General features: G+C 40.1%; 2 protein-coding genes across 3 annotated transcripts; one reads left to right on the top strand and one right to left on the bottom strand.

Moving 5' to 3' along the window:
• Nucleotides 1-3,331: 3,331 nt before the first annotated feature.
• Nucleotides 3,332-19,055, bottom strand: EMC8 (ER membrane protein complex subunit 8). Its single transcript, XM_039502799.1, has 5 exons — nt 18,552-19,055; nt 10,447-10,523; nt 6,102-6,171; nt 5,460-5,554; nt 3,332-4,812 (listed from the first exon to the last, which is right to left on the bottom strand). Exons 1-5 carry the CDS (start codon nt 18,774-18,776, stop codon nt 4,653-4,655), a joined length of 627 nt encoding a protein of 208 aa, XP_039358733.1. The 5' UTR covers nt 18,777-19,055; the 3' UTR covers nt 3,332-4,652.
• Nucleotides 19,056-19,095: 40 nt separating this feature from the next.
• Nucleotides 19,096-26,041, top strand: LOC120384305. Of its 2 annotated transcripts, none has more exons than XM_039502798.1 (5): nt 19,096-19,224; nt 20,970-21,043; nt 22,629-22,793; nt 24,825-24,956; nt 25,766-26,041. In XM_039502798.1, exons 2-5 carry the CDS (start codon nt 20,971-20,973, stop codon nt 25,900-25,902), a joined length of 507 nt encoding a protein of 168 aa, XP_039358732.1. In that variant the 5' UTR covers nt 19,096-19,224; nt 20,970; the 3' UTR covers nt 25,903-26,041. The 2 variants fall into 2 exon arrangements, with proteins under 2 accessions (XP_039358732.1, XP_039358731.1); XM_039502797.1 differs by having other exon boundaries at nt 22,626-22,793.
• Nucleotides 26,042-26,374: the final 333 nt, after the last annotated feature.

Raw genomic sequence — 26,374 nt, 5'->3', positions numbered from 1 at the left:
CCCGCAGGCCAACCACCATCCCCTAGTTACCAGATATTTGACATTCCTTTAACCATCACTGAGCACAGCCATCCTAGTGTGCCACAGTACTTGCAGTCACACGTACTACTGATTACCTGCACCTTTTGATCCTACAGAGGGAGACCCCTGCCCACACAGAACTACTTAGTCTGGCACTGCCATGCCAGCCAAGACTTTCAAAAGTGTCCAGTGATTCTAGGTGCCTCCATTTTTTGGTGTCTAACTGGGAATTCCTTTCAAGAGGTCTGATTTCCAGAGGGCAAAGTCTCAAGCCTTTTTGAAAGAGGTCCCTTTGAAGTGTCTCAAGCTAGACACCTAAAATTCAAAATGAGTCACTTTTGAAAATCTTGGCCATGGTGCCCAGTGGTTAGAAGAACCATGATCTTTGGCATGTCACCTAGCCTCCTTGGTCTTAAATCAACTCAGACAGCTGCTTGGGAAGAAAGCAGGATTTCCTTCAAAACCATATGCTGGAGCAAGCCAAGCTCCAATCTTCATCCTGAAAGACTCCAAAATTAGTGCCCATTATTGCTCCTGCCACTAACCCAGAGTCTGCAAAGTGGTAAATAGCACATTACAAAAACTCAACCACTTTACATTCAAAGTAATTCAGAATTGCATCATTTCTGGTGCTGATTGCCTATATTTATTCAAAAGCAGCACTTTAAATATCAGATTGAGCTGGGGTTTTCCCTCCTTTTGTGCCAGTTTTCTATACATTTGTTATTTGTTAGAACTGTTCATCACAAATCTTTCAAACATTAATATAGAGGGAAAATAACTTTGTAATACCAATACAACCAGGAGGGCTTTTCTGCTTTTCCAAGTGCTAACACAATGGTAATGGGTATTATGGAGAACCCTAAAGCAGATAGACACTACGGCAGGGCTAGCGTTTGATTTCTGATCATAGGAACTTGGGCTGGCAAGGCCAAAAGAGTGGTAGGAGAAGAAACTTAAGACATTTGTCAATGGGAGGAGGGAAGAGACCTCTGCATGGCATTCACTGACAGACAACTGGGGCAGAATAAAAGAAAGAGGGATATGCTCTGGAAGTAGTCTTCCCAGCCAGAAGCATGGTGGCTGTGACACCGAAGTAGAGGTAAAAAAAAAAATCATCAGGGTTTTCATAGGAATGCAGACTTTTCCCATCCCACCAGCTTTTCCTTCCCTGAAAGTTAAAAAAAAACAAAACCAGAAGTTACCTTGCATTCCTTTAATGCAGTTGCTGCCCAAGCCAAGAAATATCCAGCTTCTCATACAGATCAGTGACCTAGATTTGTAGCAAGATCAACGTGTAGGCAGAGATCCGTCCTCACAGAGATTACCTGCTTCCTCTCTTCTTACGCATGCAACCAGCATGAATGAAAGCAAGTCCAAGGTTCGCCTTTATAACTTTTTGTCCAGCTTTCAATTCAAATGAAAGGGGTGGAATGGAAACTGTCCAGGTGACAGGGCAAGTCTCATTGGTGCCCTGCTGCACCTGCCCTTTGTTTGTTTAAAACCAGCCTCTGGCTTTATTGGTGGGCAAATGTCCAATGGACCTCACTAGAAACCTACAAGCAAACAAAAGAGGGAGCGGTGGGAGGGGAGGATATCATATGGTGCTTCTCTCCTGTCCCTTCCAGCAAAGTCTCAATGTTTAACAATACGCTGCTCAGCAAGAGCATTTATCTTTTCTATCAGATTAGAGCCCCCAATGATACAGATTTTGCTTTGAGTTAATTTTATTTTACAACTACAAAAAAACTGATCTTTACAAAACATTTAGCATTTTGGGAAGCCTTAACTGGATAAGAGCTGAGTATCTGACAGAACAAATTAGTGTGTGTGAATGCATATGTGGCCAAAAACTTGATTACATGACATCTAGTTAGGAAGAATGAGAAATACATTTCCTGTAGCTTCAAAGAAATACCAGCTTGTATTTCAGTGCTGTTTAATGACTCTTCGTGTATGTTCAATTCCCAGTGGCTTGTTAGGATAATGTTATCAGTTAAGTGAAACTTTGTTATGGGTTCAGTTTATACCTTTAAACTGATCTCTGAATGAGTCCCCCATTTAAGTCAATTGTAAGAGACAGTTAAGGGGCCACCCTTGAAGCAGAGCCTAATAGTCTGCTCAGAAACTAGCACCAAGTGGGCAGATGGTTCGACTGGGTATTGTGACTGTGTGCGCGTTGGCAGGAGATAACACACACTGAGAATAGACTGAGACAGACTGAAGAAGCAGCTGAAAGCATGTGGCTGGACCCTGGAAAAAACCTGGAGACTTTTTTTTGGGTCGGGGTGCAGGGTGAAAAGGCTGCTCTTGGTGAACAAAATAAGCTGTTTCCTGTTATTTGATCCCTTCTGCATTCAGAGACACAGAACTTTGTACAGTCTTTGTAAATAAACAAAACTGCATTGAAGAAAAACACGACTATCACCAAATTCTGCTCTCAACTGGATCACGCACAGGGCCATAAACTTTGACTAGCCACTCAGGTCAAAAAGGGGCAAACAATAACATCTGTCCCTGGAAAGAATAGCATGTCATAGGCTTTGCCTTATATTCTGCAACTATCTTGAAACGCTCTGTTTATACAATGTGCATGATTGGTAATGTTTTTTTCTGTACATGTACTGCTGGAAACATTCCACTAGCTAGTATATTTAAATCTGTGGAATAGCAGCACGGTTCACTGGTTGTCAGCTAGATTTCAGTTTCACTTATTCAGCATTTTACTTCCCCAAATGATGTCTGCTTCATCCTTCTCCAAACTAGTTTATCATCACTGTGAAACAAAGGGAGCACTAATTTCTGTAATCCTCATTCATAACAACTATTACTTTAGAGTGGGATTTTGGCCTTAATTCTGTTCCCATTGATATCAATGGTAAAACTCGTGTTGACTTTAATAGGAGCACACCACGGTCAACTCAAGAGTGGTTTTGAAAATCTCATCCCTTACTTTTTGTACAAGTTTCAAAAGTTTGCTTTAAGAAAAAAGCAAAAAATTAGGAGATAAATACTGCATCTGGATCTTCATTGTGAAGGGTTTGTTTCGGTAGGGAACTTAGGAAAAGACTTTGAGCGAACTATGTTGCAACATGTGTGTGTACCAAATACTTCTTATGAGCAAGAGACCAAATTCTCTCAATTTCTGATCTAATTAAGAACTGAACTCAGGTCTTTCAAGGTCAAAGACAAGTTAGTGCATTAATTGCACTATGCAGCCAGTAACTGAGTCTACTTATCTTGCACTCCTTTCCTCCTTACCTGCTTCTCTCCTCACCCAACGCCACCAAAGATGCCACAAAGTATCTGATTGACATTCCCCATGTCATCAAGTTTATTTTCAGGTGATGGGGGACAAGCTACAATAGTAGTTGGTCAGCTAAAGTATTTTCCTTCCATTTGTTGTTACCGTTAAAAAGGGTTGAATGATATAAAATGTATCCTTTCAAGTTCATTAGGTTCACCAGGTTAAGTTGTTAGGAGTTCTACAGTAACATAGTTAAAGGAAAGAGACAGAAGGTAAGGTACTATGCATCTGGTGTACCTGGTACAAAATAATACATATAAAAATGACAAAAGAAATTCTGCTATAAAGCTTCTCCATCAACTGGTAAACTTTTGTTATAAACAGATATTAATTAGATAGACAGATCGATTTAAGATGAACTAGAGTGTTTCAAGGTTCCTTTGATCCATATGCTAAAGACAGATCAGTTGCCTTTAATTTACAGATAGGTACATTTCAGTCCTATTTGAATGGACAGTGTGCGAATCAGCTCAGAATTAAGATTATCTGTTTAAAATCCAGATAGAAAGATTGCATATAATCAAGATGGCATTTTACTCTTCTCTTGTTTTCTCAACTCCTACAGAGCCTTGTAGTTGATTAAAACCATTAATGTGCTTTAAGTCCTTTTCACAAACCATAAAGTTAAGATTTGTTTTGGCCTTGGTTGTAACTATTTCTTAGGTAACAACTGTGGTTGTAGTCCCAGCGTGGTTGGGAATCTCTGCAGCATTTGGAATATTGCTTTCAGTATATGTTATTTTGTAGCTATGATATGCTAAACTGCTGCAGAACAAATGCAGTATGTGCACAGAGTATAATCTTTAGCAGTTAGCATTATTCTACTGCATCAATAATAATGCCAGTTAAGAACCAGGTCAAAAGACCAGTTACCACTGGATTTTGTTTACACATTTGTGACTTAAGAGTTTAAAAACATCTCATCTAAGGACAAGATTCATTTTTGAAAGATATTTCATAAATCTTTAAAAATTACTCTCTCTAAAGATTATAAAAGGTTAGTCAAAACTTTTTAATATGAATAATTTGGACAAGCAGAAGTAGTTCTGGTTTTAAAGGTTATAGCAACAATCACTACAATTGGGAAGGAATCCACAAGGATGGCTATAACTGACAATTTGTATTTCTTCTAAAGATTCTCATTAAAAAGATTTGACTGCTTCTGGGCACGTTACCTTTTCCAAGTGACATGCCGTTCTTTTTAAATCTGCTGTTGGCGTTCCCCAGAATGTACTGAAGATAACTTTATTTACATTCAAAAATATTTTTTTAAAGCATCTTCAGCATAGTGGAAATGCCCATAAATCAGTCAGTGGAAGCCTCCCTAACATAGGTGTAGGACAGCTTTGTTGATCTCTGGGTTTGTCCAGTCATTCCGGATGTCATCTAGGTGATTATCGAAATCCACAAGGGTTTCGTAGGATTTGCTGTCCAAGAGAGATGTGGCGATCCTCTGGGCTTCAGACCAGTCTTCACAATAATCACTAGAATGTAAAATAACTAGGAATTAATAGTTCAAGGAAAATGATCTCCACCAGCTCTTTCAATTAAAACATAAGCCATAGCACTATGCAGTGTGGCTACAGCTGAGGAGGCAGAATACTGACAGTTTTGTTTTTATAAGCTAGATCGGGGTCAGCAACCTTTCAGAAGTGGTGTGCCGAGTCTTCATTTATTCACTCTAATTTAAGGTTTTGCGTGCCGATAATACATTTTAACGTTTTTAGAAGGTCTCTTTCTATAAGTCTATAATATATAACTAAACTATTGTTGTATGTAAAGTAAATAAGGTTTTAAAAAATGTTTAAGAAGCTTCATTTAAAATTAAATTAAAATGCAGAGGCCCCGGACCGGTGGCTAGGACCAGGGCAGTAAGAGTGCCACTGACAATCAGCTCGCGTGCCACCTTCGGCACATGTGCCATAGGTTGCCTATCCCTGAGCTAGACGTTTCTCTCAACATTATGAAAACCAGAAAGCTTTCAAAACATGGTCAACTACTGCCCGTTTTCTACTTACAAGGTCATTCTATATTATGTTGTTCAAGTGTAATAAGACAATTTTGCTCTTTACAGCTATATACACAAAGGAACATCTCTTTATCACAACCCAGATACGAACATATTACTTACAAATGTGGGTCTTTGCATCTCCATTTGTTTTCATGATGCTCATACACATGAATGGCAGGTTCTCTGCACTCCATCGTAAATTTAGTGTTATCCACCTAACATGCAACAGAAACAAATCATGTTCTTTCCTTCAAGATCCCAACTAAAGAGATGATATAAAAATGACAGTATGGTTTTGAACATCATAGCATCTTCCATTCACCTCCATTAATCCATTCAGTGTTTCATCTTGCTGCTGCTTCTGAAGTGCCAATTTTTAAATGGTCTAAAGTGGTCTCTTTTAAACCACCAACATTTCACTGTAACCCACCACTGCTTTTGACCCATTGAGAAGGTAAGCCATTATGTCATGAAAGGTTTTGGAAGAATATGCCTTCTTTCCTCTCCCACCACGTACACAGAATGCAGCAACTCTCTCCATGACCAAGGAGGGCCAGAAGTAGGCTCTCTTTAGAGCACAGTAACTGCTCTGCTGGCCAAAAGGGGCTGCCTGAATACCCTGCAAGGGACTCCCCCAGGCACTCTGAGGGCTCAGCAAGTTAGTCATCACATTACTCTATTAACAGAGCCAAGAAATGGGATTTAAACGCTCATTCCAATATTGTGATTATAATCAGAAGAGAGATAAACGAAATTATATACCATTATGAGTGCTGGGTCACTAAAGCCCTCTGCAATCCTGGAGGCTACCTTTTCAGCGACCTGGTTTGGACTACAGAAGAAGGTCAAGTTAATTGTACTATATATTTCAGCTGAAACCAGTAGGAAATAAGAGCTGAGAAGAGACATGAGAAAAACAGTGTTGTAGCAAACAGGAACAAGATATTAAACTGATACTACACTTGATCTAAGTCAGAAGGGTAAGAAAACACTGAATTATCTCCCTTTAGCGTATGATCTATATCTTAGCTATGTTCCAGCAGTAGACATGATATCTATTGATTTTAGTAAAGCTTTTGCTATAGTCACATATAACGTTCTCATAAGCAAACTAGGAAAATGCGGTCTAAATGAACTTACTAGAAGGTGGGTGGCACAACTGGTTGAAAGACTGTACTCAAAAAGTAGTTATCAATGGTTTGCTGTCAAACTGGTAGGGTGCATCTAGTCCCACATAGGTCAGTCCTGGATATGGTACTATTTAATATTTCATTAATGACTTGGATACTGGAGTAGAGCGTATGCTTATAATGTTTGCAGATGACACCAAGGTTGGAGGGATTTCAAGCACTTTGGAGGACAGAATTAGAATTCAAAATAACTGATAAATTGGAGAATTGGTCTGAATTCAACAAGATTAAATTTAATAAAGATAAGTGCAGAGTATTTCACTTAGGTTGGAAAAATCAAATGCACAACTACAAAATGGGGAATAACTGTCTAGATGGTAAAAGGATTTGGGGTTATAGTGGATCACAAATTGAATAAGAGTCAACAATAGGATGCAGTTGTGAAAGAGACTAATATTCTGGGGTGCATTAGCTGGACTGCCCTATGTAAGACAAGGGAAGTAATTGCCCCATTCTATTTGGCGCTGGTGAAGCCTCAACTGGAGTACTATGTCCAATTCTGGTTGCCACACTTTAGGAAAGAAGTGGACAAACTAGAGAATGTCCAGAGGAGAGCAACAAAAGTGATAAAAGCTTTAGCAAACCTGACCTATGTGGAAAGATTAAAAAAAAAACTGGGCATGTTTAGACCTGAGGGGGGAAAAAAGACTGAGGTAGACCTGATATGATAACCCTTCAAATATATGAAGGGCTGTTACAAAGAAGACAGGGATCCACTGTTTTTTATTTCCACTTAAGGTACAACAAGAAACAACGGGCTTAATCTGCAGCAAGGGAGATTTTCATTACTTAGGAAAAACTTTCTAATGATAAGGGTAGGTAAGCTGTGGAACAGGCTTCCAAGGGAGGTTGTGGAACCCCCATCACTGGAGGTTTTTAAGAATAGGTTAGACAAACACCTGTTAGGAATGGTCTAGGTTTACTTGGTCCTGCCTCAGAACAGAGGGCTGGACTTGATTTCCCGAGGTTCTTTCCAGACCTACAGTTCCATGATTCTACAATAAATGCTTACTCAAGACTTGATGTGGATCCAATAGTTTGCAGCCACCAAACCTTCCCACCAGATCCAGACTATCATGGTTATCTTTTGCTCCATTTCCAGGAACTTGGAAAAGGATATTTCTAAATTTGCTCACCAATCTACATTTAAAACTCATTCAATACCCAGTTCCACTAGTAAGCAAATGTATTGATATTTCTTTAACAAGGTAGTAAAAGGTACAGTCACTGTGTGGTGCAAGGGTATCTTGGCAAACAAATTCATAAATTTAAAGTGAATAAGTGCATAATATTCCTCCAAATTACCCAAGTGCATGTAAAACACATTCCCTTGGAAGATCTAAGTTATGTGCTCCTCTTATGTTTCTAGAAGTCTTTAATGGATTTACTTTGCTCTAACTAATAAAGTCCAGAGCAGTGATCCTTAAACTTCCATTATGTATGAAACTTCTACTACAGATCCTCTTGCATACTAGCTTCCCTTCATTCCCAATATTCCAAATGCACAATTTCTCTGCAGGAACAAATAGTATTAAAACAGTAGTCTGATGAATAGTTCACTTTAATGGGATAATTGTGGCTATTTAGGCCGTGGAGGAATTTAACTGTTTTATAGATTTGCTATAAATTCTTCTGCCTGCATTTAGAGATTTACATTTAATAGTCCCAAATCTCCCCTCATTGCCTACAGCAATTGCTACTTTACTCCCTTCAGGTCACTTTAGAATTCAGTTCTGTCATCTTGTGTTTGCCACTCCTTTAGCCCTGGTGGAGAAAATCTCATCACAGCTGAATTTACCCAAAATAAAGCTGTGCTGGGTGTAGATAGGTGTGTGTTTCAGTTTAGTTGGTCCAAAATACCTCTGGAAGTCTTAAAATGTCCCAGACTGTGCTATTATCAGAAGAATGCATCACAACTTAAAAAGTGATAGATGCATCATCACCTGAGAAAAGCAGTTCTGTAGACCACCAGAAAATCCTCCACAGACTATATATATATATATATATATATATATATATATGAAGAGAAAGAGAGTGTATATAGACAAACTGATATATGAAGTTTGTATTTTTCAGCAGATTCAGTCTTCACTGAGTTTAGAATCTCTAAAAGGCATAGGCACATTTGCGCAAGAAGGATTTAACCCCATATCTATTAATTTTATGGTGGTGTCTAGAGGCACTGTTCTAGTCATTGTACACATACAGAGAGAGTCTCTGCTGAGAGTTCCTTAAATGCCTTATTTTATATTTCCTGCTAGTCTTGTGGCAATGTGAAAGTCAACAGCAACATCTCCAAAAATTCACAGCGTCTCTAGCAAGTCATATGCTGAAGCATATATAGTATTAAAGTATTGTGGAAGTAACCCCCGCCCCGTCCCGTTATGTTATAATTAGCAGATTCCAAAGAAAATTTGCTTGCACCTAAATCATAACTGATCAAATGGTAAACCCTCTCAACTCCTCTGATAGTTTCAGAGACATGAGAATTTTTGTTTGGAGATATCCCTCAAGACCAGAAGAAATGTTGCTTTAACAAAATGGCTTGAATAAATTTAAATGTTTTACTGAGAACAAGATGTTAATATTGATTTAAAATGAAAGCATTTATGTCCTCTAATTAGTCTTAATACTGGATATGCTTAATGATTTAAACATGGGAAGAAAAAATATTCAATATACATGTGTAAAACTTAAAATATTGTCCCTTAGGATGACTTTTATTGGTTATTTAATGAGCTGAATTAATGAGAGGGAAAATATAGAATTACTCAGTTTTAAGATAAGGTATGCAGTTGCAGATGCATTTGAGTGAGTGTGATTTTGAAGCTTTTCCCCAAAATGCTATTTGCTGAACTAAAGAGCCTAAGTAACTTGGTATTAATCTACAGCAGACACACAAAGCGGACAACAAATCCATTGTGTCACTACTGTTCTCAAAAAGCATAGTGTTTCTGACAGGACTGCAAATAAAATTTGCTGTCTATAGTGTTTTCATTTTTGCATCAGTACAGCTATACCAGCACAAACCCCCAACGTGTAGATGTATTGCACTGATGTACAAGTTACAAATCACGCAATTCAAGTCTCCTCTGGCACTGGCAAGTGTGTCTACAACATTAGGCGCTTCCACCACTATGACTACATATCAGTGTAGTTATAGTGATGCAAATTTCCCTAGTCTAGATAAGCCCTAAGTGTATCTTAGTTGTAAAATATTTACAGTGGACTTTACTTTTAAAAAAGGATTAACACATGGCAGTTAAAATACTATAGTTAATTTACAGTGAGTGCATCGTGGGTAAAATTTACAAAAACAGCATGAGTGAATTAGAAGCCTAAATTCCGTTTTCAAAAGTGCATTAAGTCCTACTGACTTTCAATAGAATTCAGACTCTGAAATAACTGCTGGTTTTGAAAATTTTACAACTTGTTATTAAAGAGTAATCTTGGGGAAGTGATGAGTAAGAAATGACTTCTGTGTTCTACTTACATTGCAAGACAACTCCATGGCTAACTGGCAAAGAGTTTCATAAAAAAATAAAGGCAATTAAATAATCAGATAGGGATTAAATCACTTCAAAATGAGTTCCTAAAAGATCTAGAGATTCATGAATAGATCTGTGAATTCTAGTGGATTTCCCTGATAGCTGCCAGTTAAACTGATTAGCAAGCACTGAAACATCCAGTAATTCTATAACATCTACGATATAGGAGTAATTCTGGAAAAATGGAGGTTTGAGACTACACAAAAGACATTTCACAGATATCTAACAGTATTAAGGAAACAAGGTGAAACCACATGACAGTTGTCAAAGTTAAACAACATTCACAGATTATACGTGCAATTATTTTTGTTGGCATAGTACAAATGCAGCATGAGAGAGTAAACAGGAGGAGATATTGCATCGACACACCTGGCATCTTTCACACGCTCGTTAGCCTGATAATATCCAGCTATCACGTAACTATTCTCTTTGCACCAAGAATCAATCTGAAAGAGTAATCAAAACAATTGTGAGTCCAGAAAAATCACACAAAACTACCAAAAAGTATACATCTTTCCTGAGGATAAAATGGCAATTGAAACCTTATAACATTTTAGCCAATTGCTAAGGAAGTTAACCAAATGCTAATATTCTTAACCACAACACAGGAAGAAACACAACTATTAGGGAAAAGATATATAAAACATTAATGAAATTAAATTGAACAAGAAGATATTTGAATTGTGATGTACAGCCTGAAATTCAAAGAACAGAATTTGTTCTGAAGAGCTTGAGTAACCACTGGCATAAAATTTTAGGTCTTACTGGCTATTTTCTGTTAGTGTTTAGTTGGCAATGGGAAGTAGGGAAATGTACAGGATGTGAGACTATAATCCCATTTCACGAAAGTTGCATCCATTTTGCTCAAAATAGAAGAAGTTCACATAGTGTTAAAATGTTTACTTTTTATATTGTATAATGTTTTCTTTAAAAAGCAACTGATGCCTTAAATGTAAGAACTGAAAGATGTGACAAAAAAAAATCTGACTATTGTCTCATTCTTCCAAATCACCCCAGTTGCTAGGGGGATCTGCATTAACACAAGATTATTTTTTCTTAATTGTTCACCTGTGAGGGTAATTAAACATTAGAACAATTTACCAAGGGATGTTGGGTGGATTTTCCATCACTTAGTCTTTAAATCAAGATAGAATGTCTTTCTAAAAACATGCTGTAGCTCAGCTATAAAACACAGGTTTGATGCAGGAATTGCTAGGTTAAATTCTATGGCCTGTGTTATACCGAGGTCAGACTAGATCAGTGATTCTCAACTGGGAGTACATGTATCCCTGGGGGTACACAGAGGTCTTCCAGGGTGTACATCAATCATCTAAATATTTGCCTAGTCTTACAACAGGCTACATAAAAAGCACTAGTGAAGTCAGTACAAATTAAAATTTCATACATGACTTGTTTATATTGTTCTATATATTATACACTGAAATGTAATCACAATATTTATATTCCAATTGATTTATTTTATAATTATATGGTAAAAATGAGAAAGCCAGCAATTTTTCAGCAATAGTGTACTGTGACACTTTTGTATTTTTATGTCTGATTTTGTAAGCAAGTTGTTTTTAAGTGACATGGAACTTGGGCGTACGCAAGACAAATCAGACTCCTGAAAGGGGCACAGTAGTCTGGAAAGACTGAGAGTTACTGGACTAGATAATCATAATGGTTCCTTGTTCTATGAATAAGACTTCACATATGCAAATACTTAAAACAAAAAAAAAATCTATGAAAGTTTATACAGTTTTTTGAATGAAAAGGACAAATTCAGACCTGGCGTAAAGCAGGAAAAAAATAACTGGAAAACAATGGATATCAACTCTGAATTTGGTCCATTATCTCTGTTGTTTTGAAAATATACATGTACCATTCCTGTTGCTCACAATTAAGAGTATCAGGCCAGGATAATCCAGAAATTTGGGAGGTTGAGAAAACAGCTAGTGCTTCCCTCCCCAGTTACTATGCATTTTAAAAAACCCAAATAGATTGATTAAAATGGATTCCAAAATGTATTTGATGCTGAACTTTGGCATCCTGTAAATCAAAACAATTTCATATTTAGCAGAATAATGACAGTATTAAACTGTCTAAGCAGAAGAAAGCCATGTGAATAATCCCTCATCCACAGGGGATGACACGGATTTATGTGTTTTATTAAAATGTCATCTTCTGGCATTGAAACAGCAGTTGGCCCTTAACTGGAGCAATTATAAACCCCATTTCAAGGGTTTATGATTTCAGTTTTAATTGCTAGTGGGCTGAAACCTTGGCACTAAAGCCAGCAACCCTGACACAGGTTTACTTTAAAAAGGAAACTGTCAATTTAAAAATTACATTTGTCTGACATTTTTACTGTGTATGCTACTGAAAACAATTTCAAACAAGTGTAACTTTTAAGTTGACAGTTTCCTTTTTAAAGTAAACTTTCACCCAGTGAAAAAACTTGTTCTGTAAACAAAGACTGTTAACTTTCTGAATTTAACAGCAATTTCGCTAGATTTACACTAGCACTTTTCCTTAAATTTCACCTTGTTGCAATACCACCAATGATAACCCCAGCATCAACTGGCCACTGATATTTCTATTCCTGTTGTCTAATCCTGATCAGAGCAGGTCAACATGAGACAAGTGATAAAAATAACCTAGCTCTTATATAGTGTTTTTCACCCGTGGATGTCAAAGTGCTTTACAAAGGTAAAAATGCCAGTGGCCAGTATACCCAAGGGGCGGATCCTCAGCTTGTGTAAACTGTCAGAGCTCCACTGAAGTCAGCTTACTCTAGCAGAGGATCTCCCCCAGAGCTTCTACCATTGCTAAAAGAAGTGGAGCTGCACCCACAGTACTGCAACCATGGAGGATTTTGAAAGCTTTATGAGTATAGATAAGGTCTGAGTCACTGTTATTCAACTACACTACATCAGGAAAGAGAGTTTTTAAAAAAAGGAAAGTGTGGTTGTAAAACTACAACAACCGGCTGGGGGAGTCAAAGGCAGTAACTGAAACTTTTTGTAACTTGCTTTTTAAAAATTCAAAACAAAATGTGCAATTTAAGAATTGTGCAAATTTATTCCTTCCAATCCTTTTGCTAAAAAAGCCTGGTAAAGACTATTAATATTTCCATTAACGCTGTTGTGCCTACAGGACACATGTGACTTGGTACATGTTCCTTTCCCCATGTGTACTTTGCAATTGAGTTATGACATCATTTCAAGTGTCATTTGATATCAACAGGAATTTTTTTTGTATTCCTTTAATACTCATTTTTAGAACTTTTTAAAATGGACAAGGCTGGCACTGAAAATGTACCCTCTGAACTAAGAATTAGATTTAGAAAATATTAACTCAATTTGATGCTCATGCATAACTCAGAAATCAATGGGAGTTTTTGTTCATTAAGGGCCTGATCCTAAAGATCTTCATTCACATAAGCAGTCCATTCACCTTCAGCATAATGATTACTCACCCAAGGAAGAGTTTATAGTAATAGGCACTGGGGAAAAAAAAAATACATCCCCTCATTAAATTCAACCAATGCTGCAAGACCCTTTGGATATCTAGGTGTTTCTGGAAAAGGACATCAACTTTAACTACATGAATTTTATTGACTTGTTCACTTAAGATGGTTCCTTAACTTAGGATTTTCCTGGTATTCATATTGCTACATCACATGCAAAACAGCCTCCATTTTAAAAGCCACTACAATGCAGTTACTATGAGCTGTTAAATTAATACTTAGCCTTTGTACAAATAGATAAAGAGACTTTGGGCTCTTGAGAAGTTCTTAAAAATTGACAAGTATTGTAATTTGCAACCCATCTTCATGAACTTTATAATTAGGGCTTGCAAAAATTGATTAATTGTGGGAAAGTCAGGGATTTCATGTCTTTTACTTTTAAAATCAATAACCAAGTACAAATAAGTAGTGAAAAGGCAATAAATTAAGGATTTTAAGGTTTCTTAAGTTACATAATGTACTAATAATTCAATTTTTCAGCTGTATAAGAAACAGAATATACAGATTAAGACCCAGGTCTTGTAATGAGCTTCACATGTGGACCTATTAAGGATCAGGGTCCAGTTTTGGATTAAAAAAAAACAAAAAACTTCCATGACCAGGGTACCTTTTTAACATAGTTGAATCATTCTGTAATTGCACTGTGTCCCAATTTTTCCAGCATCTCAAAATAAAAAATATAAACAACAAAACGTTTAACACAGCAGTCTCCCAGCATGTTTGCAGGATTGGGGCTTTAATCCATAAACTCCTAGGTGTTCTGGTTTTCGTTTTTTTAAAAAGCTTGGAAGCTACATGCCCACACAGGGCCCCGACTGAAGTCAGCTGTGTTCTATGGGGCTGCAGCAGTCCCTCTGCATGCCACATATTGTAGGATTAGGATCTAAGAAAACAAGGCCCTCTTCCTAACAGTTTAGAATCTTAACTCCTGAAAAACAATACTTCTGATACAGGCCAAACTGTGAAACACTCCACTGCACTTCAGAGACTTACACACTCTAAGGGAGTGGTCTCCAAACTTTTTACCTTGCACCCCACCCCCCTTACTTGTAATGTAGAGGCCAGAATCAGAGCTGTGACTAGGGCCTGGAGCAGAGCTGGGCCAGAGCTTCTCCTGCAAACATAGCTTCTGTCGCTCGCAACCAATGAGAGAGCGCTTCACCAGAGCATAGAGAATCTTCACCAGATGTGCTGCAGTGGAGCACCTGTATTAGTATAGCTGCGCTGCTGCAGAGCTGTACATATAGACATAGCCTGACATACTTATATAGCAATCTGTATGAACTTACCAATATTTTAAACCAATTAATCACTGGAAATGAACAAATATACAAACGGTCACCTAGTTCAGCTCATTTAGACAGAACTGGTGTTTCTCAAAAGGCTACAGCCTTTAATCTTGCCTAAATGTTGCTGTTTCAGCTTCCAGTAACTAGACATTCTACAACTGTGTCATTTTAAAAACTAAGAAACATCATTATCTCTTACTACAGGCTCAGTTTTCAAATTTGGCTGCTTGTAGCTAAGCATCTAAGGCCCCAATCACAGAGCTCTGAGTGAGTGGACCCTTATACCCACATGGACCCGCACTGAAGTCAGTCAGCTTCTACACAGCTTGCAGGACTGGACCAAAATCTGTGTATTTAGGTATCTTAAAATCCGTGTCTGGGCACCCATGTTTGAAAGCTGAGCCTTATTTTGTTTCTTAAGCATTGTCACATCTTTTGCTTATCAACACTGATACTTCATTTATATTTTTTGATGACTAGTATAACTTCAAGAGGTACACATTTAATATAATGAAAGCCACAAGCATACATCAGTCCTAAAATATTAGCTGAGTATATTCCAGTGCAACACAAACAATATAATGTGAGATACTCACATCAAAGTAGCAGGCAATCTGGGAAGTCACAATTTCAGTTTGTTTTAAAACTGATGATGCCTGAGCAAAAGTTCCTTAAAGCTAGTCATGGCAGGTGTCAGGGTATGTCAACACTACCCAGCAGGCAGCGATCGACCCCCGAGCGCTCTCCACTCCAGCACTGCCAGAGGCGCAGGCAGAGTCGACAGAGGACCCGCAGCAGTCGACTCACCACGGTGAAGATGCTACAGTTAAGTCAATCTAAGTACGTTGACTTCAGCTACGTTATTCATGTAGCTGAAGTTGCGTAACTTAGATGGAGCCTCCCCCCACCCCCCGTACCCCCAGTGTAGACCAGGGCTCAGTTTGCTTGCAACCACATTATTCATAGATCTGAAGGATAAAAGGGACTGTTATGGTCTAGTCTGATCTCCTACATAACACAGGCCAGAGAATTTCATCCAGTAATTCCTGTATCAAGTCCAGAATTTGTGGTTGAGCTAAATCCTATCTTTTAAAAAGACATCCAATCTTAATTTAAAGACATTATGACCGCCACATATCTTAAAAAATATACTGTACTTCAATAATACCTTTCATCCAAGTAGCTCAGGACCCTTTAAAAACATGAATGAATTTAAAGTTCACCATCTGAAGGTCATAGAAGGGTTAAACCAGGCCCTGTCTACATAGAGAAATTCACACAAATGTGACTACATTGGCATGTTATTGGATTAAATCACAGTACACTGCTGTGGTATAATCCCTACTTTGCAACGGTGCATCATATATACATTAGGGGTTTGCTTTGGCATAACTACACCAATAGCGTTATACCAGTGGAAGTTTCCTTAAGGTAGAAAAGTTCTGAGTTACCCAGGGTGTAACAGTAAATCCATGGCAGATGTAGGAAGAGGACCCTCATCTCCTGTCAAAGTCCTGTACTCTAACCACATCCGGCTTTATGTAAACATGTATTTCTTTAGTTTTTGTGACCCTGTCTTGACTAGGAAAAACTGGTTCATTTTTAGAAAGAAATGCTTTTTTAACGTAACATGATTAAACTGGAAGTCATTGAAGTCAAGAATTTAAAAGGCCTCAAAAAGGGATTGGATATTTATATGGATATCAACAATAGCCAAAGTTATAATTCACAAGAATAGATTTTGGAAGGGATATTAGAACTTGTGCTTCAGGGTTTAAGCCAATTTCTGTTAGCGACCAGGATAACACATAATATGGGATAGCAGATTATCCCAAATATGCCTACTTTGAGGTTCTTATTCCTTCCTCTGTAGCATCTGGTACTGGCACTGTCAGACAGGACTAGATGGACCTTGGGTCTGATCCAGTCTGGCAATTCCTATGAGCTATGTGTCATCATCAGAAGCAATCTCCCCACAGACCAGGACACAACAACTCAAAGCGGCACCAGACCCTGCCAGAACAACAGATGCAAAACCTGCAGACATATCTCCACTGGTACAATGATCAACACCCACCCAGAATACATCTTTCAAGATCCATGGGTCCCACACATGCCTATCACAATATGTGGTGTACCTCAATCCAGTGCACTAAATGCTCCAATAATAACTATGTGGGTGAAATGAGACAATCACTACATTCTCAAATGAACACACACAAAGATGACAAAAGACAAAAACACCACATCACCGTTTCAAAAAAACTATCACTCTGTATCTGACCTCAAAGGAAATCTACACAACATCTTCAAAAGACGAGCCTGGGGACTTAAATTCATAACTTGTCTAGACACTAAGAACCATGGACTGAATAGAGACATTGTTTTAATAAACCATAAAACCAATCTATAACTCTTTAACCCCCTCCCCATAGCACTGGCCACTTCACCTTGAATGGTCCCTTGCAATGTGTGTTAACTACTTACGTAGTATTTATTTATTTCACCTTCTATTTAGTTCTGACACTTTGGGTATATTTACACAATAAAGAAAAACCTGCAGCTAGCCCATGCCAGCTGACTCAGCTGTGGGGTTGTTTCATTGCTGTGTAGACTTCCAGGCTTGGGCTGGAGCACCGCAGGTTTTTGTTTGCTGTGTAGACATACCCTCGGAGTACAGTTCCCAGACCTGAAGAGCGCGCCGTGTAAACTTGAAAACTTGTCTCTCACCAACAGAGCTTGGTCCAATAAAAGATATTACCTCACCCACCTTGTCTCCCTAAGATTTACCTACCTTGACTTAAAATACCATTTGTAGCATGTAAACAAAGTTTAACGCCTGTTTACATCATGACTAGTAACACGATTTAAAAGGTGTTACATTAGATGCTAACTGGTGTTTCAAGTCATGTTAGCTAACATCGTTTTAAAAAACCTAGGTTTTTTTCCCCTAGTCTAGGAGGCAGACCTTGTCTACATGGGAAAGTTATACCTGTAAAACTAATCTAGTTATATTTGTATAACCTGCTGTGTGGGCATTCTTATTCCAGTATATGAGCGCCTTTTTCAGTTTAGTTTATATCACTTTGGCAGGGGTAAGGTGGAATAAGTGTGTGCACTTGGGGAATTATGCTGGTATAATTATACTGCTATAACTGTCAACTTCCTCTTACAGACAAGCACTAAGTCTACACTAGCAAAACAGGAGCTGTATTTTTCAGCTGGGGCAGTTTTCACCAGTGAAAAACTGTAGTGCAGAGAGTGTAGAGCATCTGTCTGCATGACCCCCTGCTTTTCCACGGCTCAGTCTACAAGCCCTTCTGCGAGGTAGAGTTTGCATCTCTCTCGGCCATTACACGCCTCTCAGGATCCTTTTTGTTTTCGGGGCATTCCGTGGGTCTTGGCAATAAAGTTGTGTGTGTGTTTGTAGACCTGTGTGGGCGCATATGCGAGTTTCCCTCCCTTCAGCTTTGTCTGAGGGAGTCTTTCCACGTCCGGGCTCTATCCCTAGCCCTTCCACTGATCTGACACGCGACCTGGGGGGAGGAGGGGAGGGAAATCGCTGAAGCTGGTGCCTCAGTTTCCCCACCTGTCTAGCGCTCTAGGGGAGCCGTGAGGGCGCTGACGATGGGCCCAGTGCTATTCTCGCTCCTTACCAGCGTCAGCGCCACCTCCAGCATGGGGGCCAGGGCCAGGGTGCCGTGGAAGAGGGGGATGCAGTCCACGAACAGGGTGTGGGGCTGCGGCTGCCCGGGGGGCGGCTGGTCCTTGCGGGGCGGGGGCGGCTGCTTCTCGGCCACCAGCAGCCCGTTGACGGCGCAGTGCGGGTACTTGGCTCCGTGCAGCACCATCTTGCAGTAGGCCTGGGTGGTCAGCTTCATCCTGGGGCGCCCTGCTCCGCCGCGGGGGCCGGCCCCCAGCTCCGCCCGCCTCGCCTCACCTCACGGCGCGGTGCGGGGCACCATAGGCGGCGGAGGGGAGGGGACGCTGGGGCTTCCCGCCGGGCCGCGTGAGGCTCCTCCGGGCGGCCCCTGAGATGCCAGCTCCCGCCTCAGCCCTCCGCACGCGACGCGCTCGCTCTCGCTGCCGCAAAGCACTCCCCAGCCGCCCAGCGCTGTCGCAAAGCGCCCCCAGAGAAAGTGAAGGGGCGGGAGTCCGCCGACGTCCCACGCTGCACCGCGGCGCGGCGCTCTCTATTTCCCTCCAACCGCAGCGCGCTCCTCCACTATCCCAGCGGGCCGTGCGCCAGAGCGTTTCCGCCTCGCCTCTCTCTCGTGTCCGGCACGGCAGCCGAGTAGAGGACGGTCGCCAGGTCGTTGGTAGCGGCGGGTGAGCGAGGCCTTGGGCCGGGTCAGACTCCGCCTCCGTGGAAGGGGGAGGGTCCGCCCGGAGCCATCCCTGTGTGGGGGAGGGGTGTCCGGGGGGGGCGCTGTCAGGCCGAGGGGACACGCTGGGGCCCGGGGTTGTTATAGGGCCGTGTAGGGGGTGGGGGCCCCTTTTCGCCCCAAGTGCCCCATGACCCTCCCCCCATGTCTTGTCCCGCTTCACAGGCCCCTGCGGCCTCCGCTTCCTGCTTCCCTCGAGGGCGCCCCCGCCCACCCCCGCGGGCAGGTAACAGTCGGGCTCCCCGTGCGCTGGCGGGATCTGCTCGGGGCCAGCTCTGTGGGAGGCCGGGCCCGGGAGATCGAGCTGGGAACTCAGCCCTAATCGGGTGGGGGTGAGGTGCCTACCAGGAAGAGAGGATTTAATAGTTGAATGCCGATCTGTGGTGGACAGGACTCAAAAGACACACAGTCCCTGCTCCAGAGAGCTTCCTGCTAGACAGGAGAGGTCGTCCTAATTTATTGCCTTCTCCGTGCTCCCGTTAGTGTAGTATCCCGGCATTTTGGAAACATGAATGAATTTTTGTTTGGGATGCTTCTGTTGGGTAGGGTACAAACACAGAGATTGTAACTTACTAAAGTCCCAGTCTGAGTCATAGTCAGACTAGAATCCATGTTTACTTTAGTCCTAGATCGGTGTTTTTCAGTCAGTGGTTTGTCCCCCTCCCCCCCCCCGTCGCAAAAAGGTGGGGGGAGTGGTGTTGGACAGCATTGAAAATGTTATAACAATAATTCAAAGACAAGCTAGCCCTTTCACTTCCCCATACACCCTTACCTCTCAAGGTCACGTATTCTGTCAGCTTCTTGTAACGTACACAAATTATATAGGCATATTATAATATTTTGTTTACTCTTTTATAGTAAATATAAGGGGGTCATGAAAACATTTAATAAGGACTTACAGCATGAAGAGGTTGAGAAATCTGGCCTGAACCAATGCATTTAACTATACAGTATTTGGGATTCATTGGGAAGCACTGAATAAGGTGTCTAGGATTTTTCTAAATGTATCTTATTGATTTGTCAAGATGTCTTCATCACATTCTCCTCAAAATGTTATTTGCCTACAGAATTGAAACCCCTAAAACAGCAGCATCATGGTACTGCAAAGTGAGAAACCTCTGTAAACAAGGTTGAAACTAACTGATCTAGTTTCATTAGTTAAGCTGAGGAATGAAAAGTAGGGAGAAAAATAAATTACTAAAGCTGAAAGAATTTTTAAAATTATTTTTAAGTGGTTTTAGTAACACGGGCAAAATATATTAAATACTCATCTTCACAATGACCACTGGTATTATGCCTTTTTTGATGCTTGTTCCATTGTCAATCAAAATCTAGTTTTTCTGTTGCTAGTAGGTCTTGAAATGACTCCATGCACAAAGGGCTAGGGTATATTTCGCAACTTTTGAAATAATATTCTTAATTATTTGTAACTTCCCCTTCCAAGATTGCATCTGAAATCTCTTTCCTTCTTATCACCCCATCTGCCCATGAGCCCTGGTTTGTTGAATGGTCATGAAAGAGTTGAGGGGGTTTTGGCAACTATGTGATTCCTTAGGAGAAGAAGCCTGGAAAAAAACACATAGGTCTTCAATTGCATTGTTATATTCTAGAGGATGGAGGACAGCATTCTTCCACTTGTATCTATGAATTTGACATCTTTTAACTGGTCATTATCTTTTCTCCCCTTAGAATGTTGGCTTCTAGGGCATTTAACCTAATTGGCAAGCGTGCCATTTCCACCTCCATCGGCTTGAGAGGACATGGTAGGTAACTTGTTTCATTTTAAATATGACCACAGAAGTAACTTAACATTTTAGGTGCTTCTTCTTAAATCGCTCATTATGAGCAGCTTTAAATTTTGTAAAAACAAGCATTTGTAAAGCCCAAGCTAATCACTGGTACAAATAGCAAAGACTGGAAAGTCCCCTGAACAGAAAAAGCTGGTTTGTTTGTTTTTTTAAATAAAGTGTTTGAAAATACTTCACAAGAGGATCACAAAATTGCATTTAAAGAATTTTCGTAACAATGGCCATTAAAAATGCAATTTATCCTCTATCAATGTTCTTATACGCTGAACAATATTAAATTTCTCTGAAAACTTGAGATAAAAGTACACTGTGATCTGTGATTGTTCTGAACATAGACCTAGCTCTGCTATGACAGCGATTTCTATGAGAGCCAAATGTGGTTTTTTGGCAGCACACCATTATTTGGGAATCTTTTTGTAATTTGGTACTTTAAGGATATTGTTTATTGACCCAGCACAGGCTGGGCATTTCAAACTTAAGTGTGTTTGGAGAGGATGGGATATTATGCAAATATCAAGCAGTGACTGTGAAAACAAGGCAGCAAAAACCGAATCAAGGAGTGGTGACACACACTGATTTAGAGTTTATCTACACTAACGGTGCCAGTGTAGACAAGTCCTTAAAGTGCTGTCGCAGCAGTTCTTTAACGTGGCTTGTGTAGTTGCGGCAAAGTGCTGGGGGAGGCTATGAGGGGCATAGCTAGGCTCCCAGCACTGGTGCACTGTCTACACTGGCACTTAACAGCGCTGAAATGTGCTGCGCTGGGGGTCTTTTTTCACACCCTTGAGTGAGAAAGTTGCAGCACTGTAAAGTGCCAGTGTAGACAAGCCATAAAAAAACTACCTCAGCACAGCTGCACCTGAATTCTGTCAAACCAGCGCAGTCTACACAGGGATTTAAATTGGCTTAGCAGCGCCACTCAGGGATGTGGATTTTTCACACCCCTTACAGATTTAAAGTGACCTAATTTTGCTAATGTAGACCAGGCTTTACTTGTCCAGTCGCAAGAAAGTTTAGTTGATAATCTGTGCCATCACCAGTAGATGGCATCACAGAACTACAATAGCCCTAGAGGGATATTGGATTAATAGAACCTAGACAGGGTAATTGCATGAAATTGTGTAGGAAAATATAACTTGAGGGCTTTCTAAATATTTAAAGGGTGACTGTCAACTTTAAATAGAGTAAATTTTGGGAGGGGAAAAAGTAGTTTCAGGTATTACAAGTTTCTCTGAGACCCTTTGCCAATTTTTGTAGTCTGAAAATGTTTACTAATGGGTATTTAAAAAAATAAATCTCTCCTTTGATGCTGTGATACAAACAGAGTACACAAATTGGATAAAGAATTACTCTTTTAATTGTTAAATTATAGTAATCTTAGGTGTTTCTTATAACAATAGTAGTTTAAAAAATCAGACAGAAGCATTTTCCCCCTTTAAAACTTCTTACTTTTTTTTAACCTTAGAAGTTCAGGTATGCTCTCCTGGTACTTTTGGCTTCTGCACATATGTACGTTTGACTCTCTCTATCTCTTAAGCAGGTGTTGCGAAAGTGGAAGACTTCAGTCTTCCAAGTTACATTGATCGTCGTGACATTCCCCTGCCTCAACTGGAATACGTAAGGAATCTCTCTGCTGAGCAGAAAGCCCTGAAAGAAAAGGAAAAGGCATCATGGAGTGCCCTCTCCATTGATGAGAAGGTTGGATGTAGGTACTCAGGGCACTGAAAAATAAAATACAACCCTACTGCTGAGGATGATGTAATCTGGTCTGTTGTGCATACAGTATTGATGGACATCTCTCAGGAAACAGATGAACAAAGAAGGAAACCTCCAACTCTCTAGTCTTAAGCCCTGATCCTGCACATGGATCTGTGTGGGTAGAGACTCTTGGGTCAGTTTGGAGCATCACTGAAGTCATTAGAACTCTTCTGTATGCAGAAGCCCCCCAATCTGATTGCAGTATCAGTCATCTGCAGTAGCAGTTTGAGTCCTAATTGTCTCAAAGGCTTGCCTTTTTTAAACCCCCTGGAGCACACATTGATGCTTAAACTCATTGATAAAGGCCCCATGGTAGAATTGTGTAACGGTAACTCTGTTAGCAAATAGTGGTGTAGATGCAGTGTCTTGGGGTTACTTCAGAATCACCCTGCAAGTTCCTTCCTTCACTTTGGGGTGTCCCAACTACTTCAGCCAACTGATAGCTGATCTTAAGAGCTCCAAAATAACTGCTCATTTGTGACTCCCAACTTAAGCTATAAAGAGCTTAGGCTGTATGCTATAGTCAAGGACATCAAGCTGTGCATGTTGCCCTACTGCTTACTCTGGCTTTCTGAGAATCCTCTTGCTCTCGTTAGAGCTTTAGAAGCTTCTGCTTCCTCCCCGCCCCCCTTCTACTTTACACCCATTTTGCAGCTACCATCTGTGTGTCTGAATCCTTCAGGTGGAGGGGTCACTGTTGAGCAGTCAAAGGCACTTCTTAACTCCCACAGCCTTAAGTTGCTGGTTAAAGGAGAAGGAAGCTGGTGAAACCCAGGTTTCATACTGGGTAGTGGAGAACATTAACACCTCTCAACTCCCCTGCTTATGTAATTTAAAAAGCTGAATTACATTGTATGATTCTTTATTCTATGATGGGGAAATGGCTGGAAATATCATTTGTTTTCGCTTGTTGCTAACAGCAGCTGATATTAATTGCAAAGTATACAGCACAGAACTGAAATATTTGCATACTTTTAGTCTGTGATTAGTCAAATATTAAACCTTAACATTATTGGCTAAAGCTCAGACATAGATACACAGGCATCTAGAGGTGCAGGTGAAACTGTATCTTTATATCAGTCTGTTGTGTTGAGGTATCTTGTGAGGTCTTCCCAACAGCTTGGGATCTATGTACAATGTGTACTGTCATATCCTCTTTTCTAGTGGCATGAGTCTTATGTCACTTCAGCATTGTAAGATGTAATATGTTTGTCTTTCTGAAGCTTCTCTACATATGCAATAAGCGCTTTAAATTATATTTTTCAAGATACTTAAACACAGACGAAACTAAGACTCTTTAGCAGAGTAGAAATAGCCTTTTAAAAAACTTCAAATGCAATTCAGCCCCCAGACAATTCCTATTAAAAACAAAAGAACCATGCAGGGAGTCAGGAGATTCGGATTTTATTCCTGATTCTGTCACTCACTCTGTGACCTTGGGCAAGGTCACACAATCACTCTAGTGCCTTGACTTCCCCATCTACAAGTGAGGCTAAACATAGTGTCTTAACTCAGAGGTGTGATGAAGCTTAATGTTTGTAGAGTGCCATGAGATCTTTGTGTGGAAGATGGTATAGAACTGAAAAGCTGTTACAACTTCTGTGCAATTTAGAACTGCTCTACAAATTAGTATCCTCTCTCTATATATTCCCCACCTCGCAGTCTGCATGCACAAAGATTTCAGCCACTTCTTTGCCAAGTAGAGTGTTTCATACCATTCAATAAACTGTTTGAAAAGGGGGATTAAAATAGATATGGCACAGTTAGGTTCCACTATCTATAAACTTGTGGAGAAAATAAGTGATTGATTAGTAGGTTTTTGGAATATTTCTTAGACTCAAACAAATGTACTGTAGTTTCTGTAAGATGTATGTTCAGCCTCAGGAGCCATGTGCTAGTTGTTAAAACTCAGGGGAGAAGTCTTTTGTGTAGCTTACAAATAATGCAGTAAAAAAGATTGATGCTTTCTCCTTTTCAGTGTATCGTATCAAATTCTGTGAGACCTTTGCTGAAATGAATAGGGGATCAAATGAGTGGAAGACTGTTATTGGTGGTGCGCTCTTCTTCTTTGGCTTAACTGCCTTTATTGTCATTTGGCAGAGACTGTATGGTAAGTGAACAACATGTTCTTTAATCTTACAAAGCAGCTCATATCTATTTTCAGTTTAAAAAAAAAAAATTTCCTACTATAAACTGTGCTTAGAACTCCAAGTCTTGCATGATGCTGATAGACACTGTGATTTAGGAAATGCTGAAACCTTAAGCCGTACTAGTTTCTACTTAGGTTCTTTCCTATTGGCTTTAAGCAGATAAATAGCTTAACCATCCCAAAATCTTAATCAGATGTGCTTGGGGAAACCATATTTGTGTACCAGTGATCACACAGCTTTCCCTTCCTCCTTCAAAACACAGTCTCCACACTATAGAATCAAAACTCACCCCCTTCTGAGAGTCTGGCTTTATTTACAAGAAAACTAAAAACTGTATAACAGACTCCAGCCCAATCCTTCTCAACGTGATTGGCTGCTCCTAGAGTTCCTCTAACCCTCAGAACTGCCCAGCTCAGATCCTTTCTTCCAAAGATAACCTCCATCACAGAGAGCAGTTAAGAGTGGCTAACTGAACCACCTGCAACAGTGAGTTGGCAGGACGCCTCTTGCATCTCCCTGCTAACGAGGTGAGGTACAGGAGAAGACTGCCCCTTCTTACAGCATCCTTGCCAATCAACAAATCTGTAACTGGACATTTAGAATTCATGCAGGAAACTAAATAGATTTTATGGGACTTATTCAGTGGATGGGTATTTTAATGTGCATTATGAGCTTTGAATTGATAAAAGTGCATTTTTCATGAGATCAAATAGATGGCTTTGAACATCGTTGTGTCACAATAAAATCCCAACTGAATTTTGAATTGCAGTTTATGGTCCTGTTCCTCACACCTTCTCTGAGGAATGGGTGGCTATGCAGACCAAGAGAATGCTGGATATGAGAGTTAACCCAATCGAGGGCTTCTCGGCCAAATGGGACTATGACAAGAACGAATGGAAGAAGTAAAATCACTCCTGGGATCACTGGACCTGCTGTCCACTTGAATTTTAAATGATTCCATTACCTACATGTGACCTCACTGCTTCTGTACTGGAACAAATTCCATTTAAATATAAATGCTAATAAATGTCTGGTTTACTTGAAAGTTTCTTGTATTGATTTTAAATGTTTCCAGTTGTGTAGGCTGTAATGATTAGTACAGTTTGCTAAGGGGCAAAGTCTTTCTAAGTATTACTGTATTGTCATGGGTTGATGATACAGCATTACAGGTTCAGTAAAAGGGAATGATACACCCGTGTTGCCAGTTATTTTTAATTTAGGGGGTCTCATTTTATCAGAGAATAACACCAAAATAAAAAATGCAGTTTAAAAAGCCCCAGTACATGACCTCATCCTCACTTTTTTTACTGAAATAGCGAAGTATCATGCTGCTGTGTACTAAGTGCTTTTTAGCTAAGCCATTGGCCCTGGAAGTCCT

This window comes from Mauremys reevesii, linkage group 16 (genome assembly GCF_016161935.1).
Source record: "Mauremys reevesii isolate NIE-2019 linkage group 16, ASM1616193v1, whole genome shotgun sequence".
In the NCBI taxonomy this organism is placed as follows: domain Eukaryota; kingdom Metazoa; phylum Chordata; order Testudines; family Geoemydidae; genus Mauremys; species Mauremys reevesii.
This window is presented reverse-complemented; position numbering and strand designations above follow the sequence as displayed.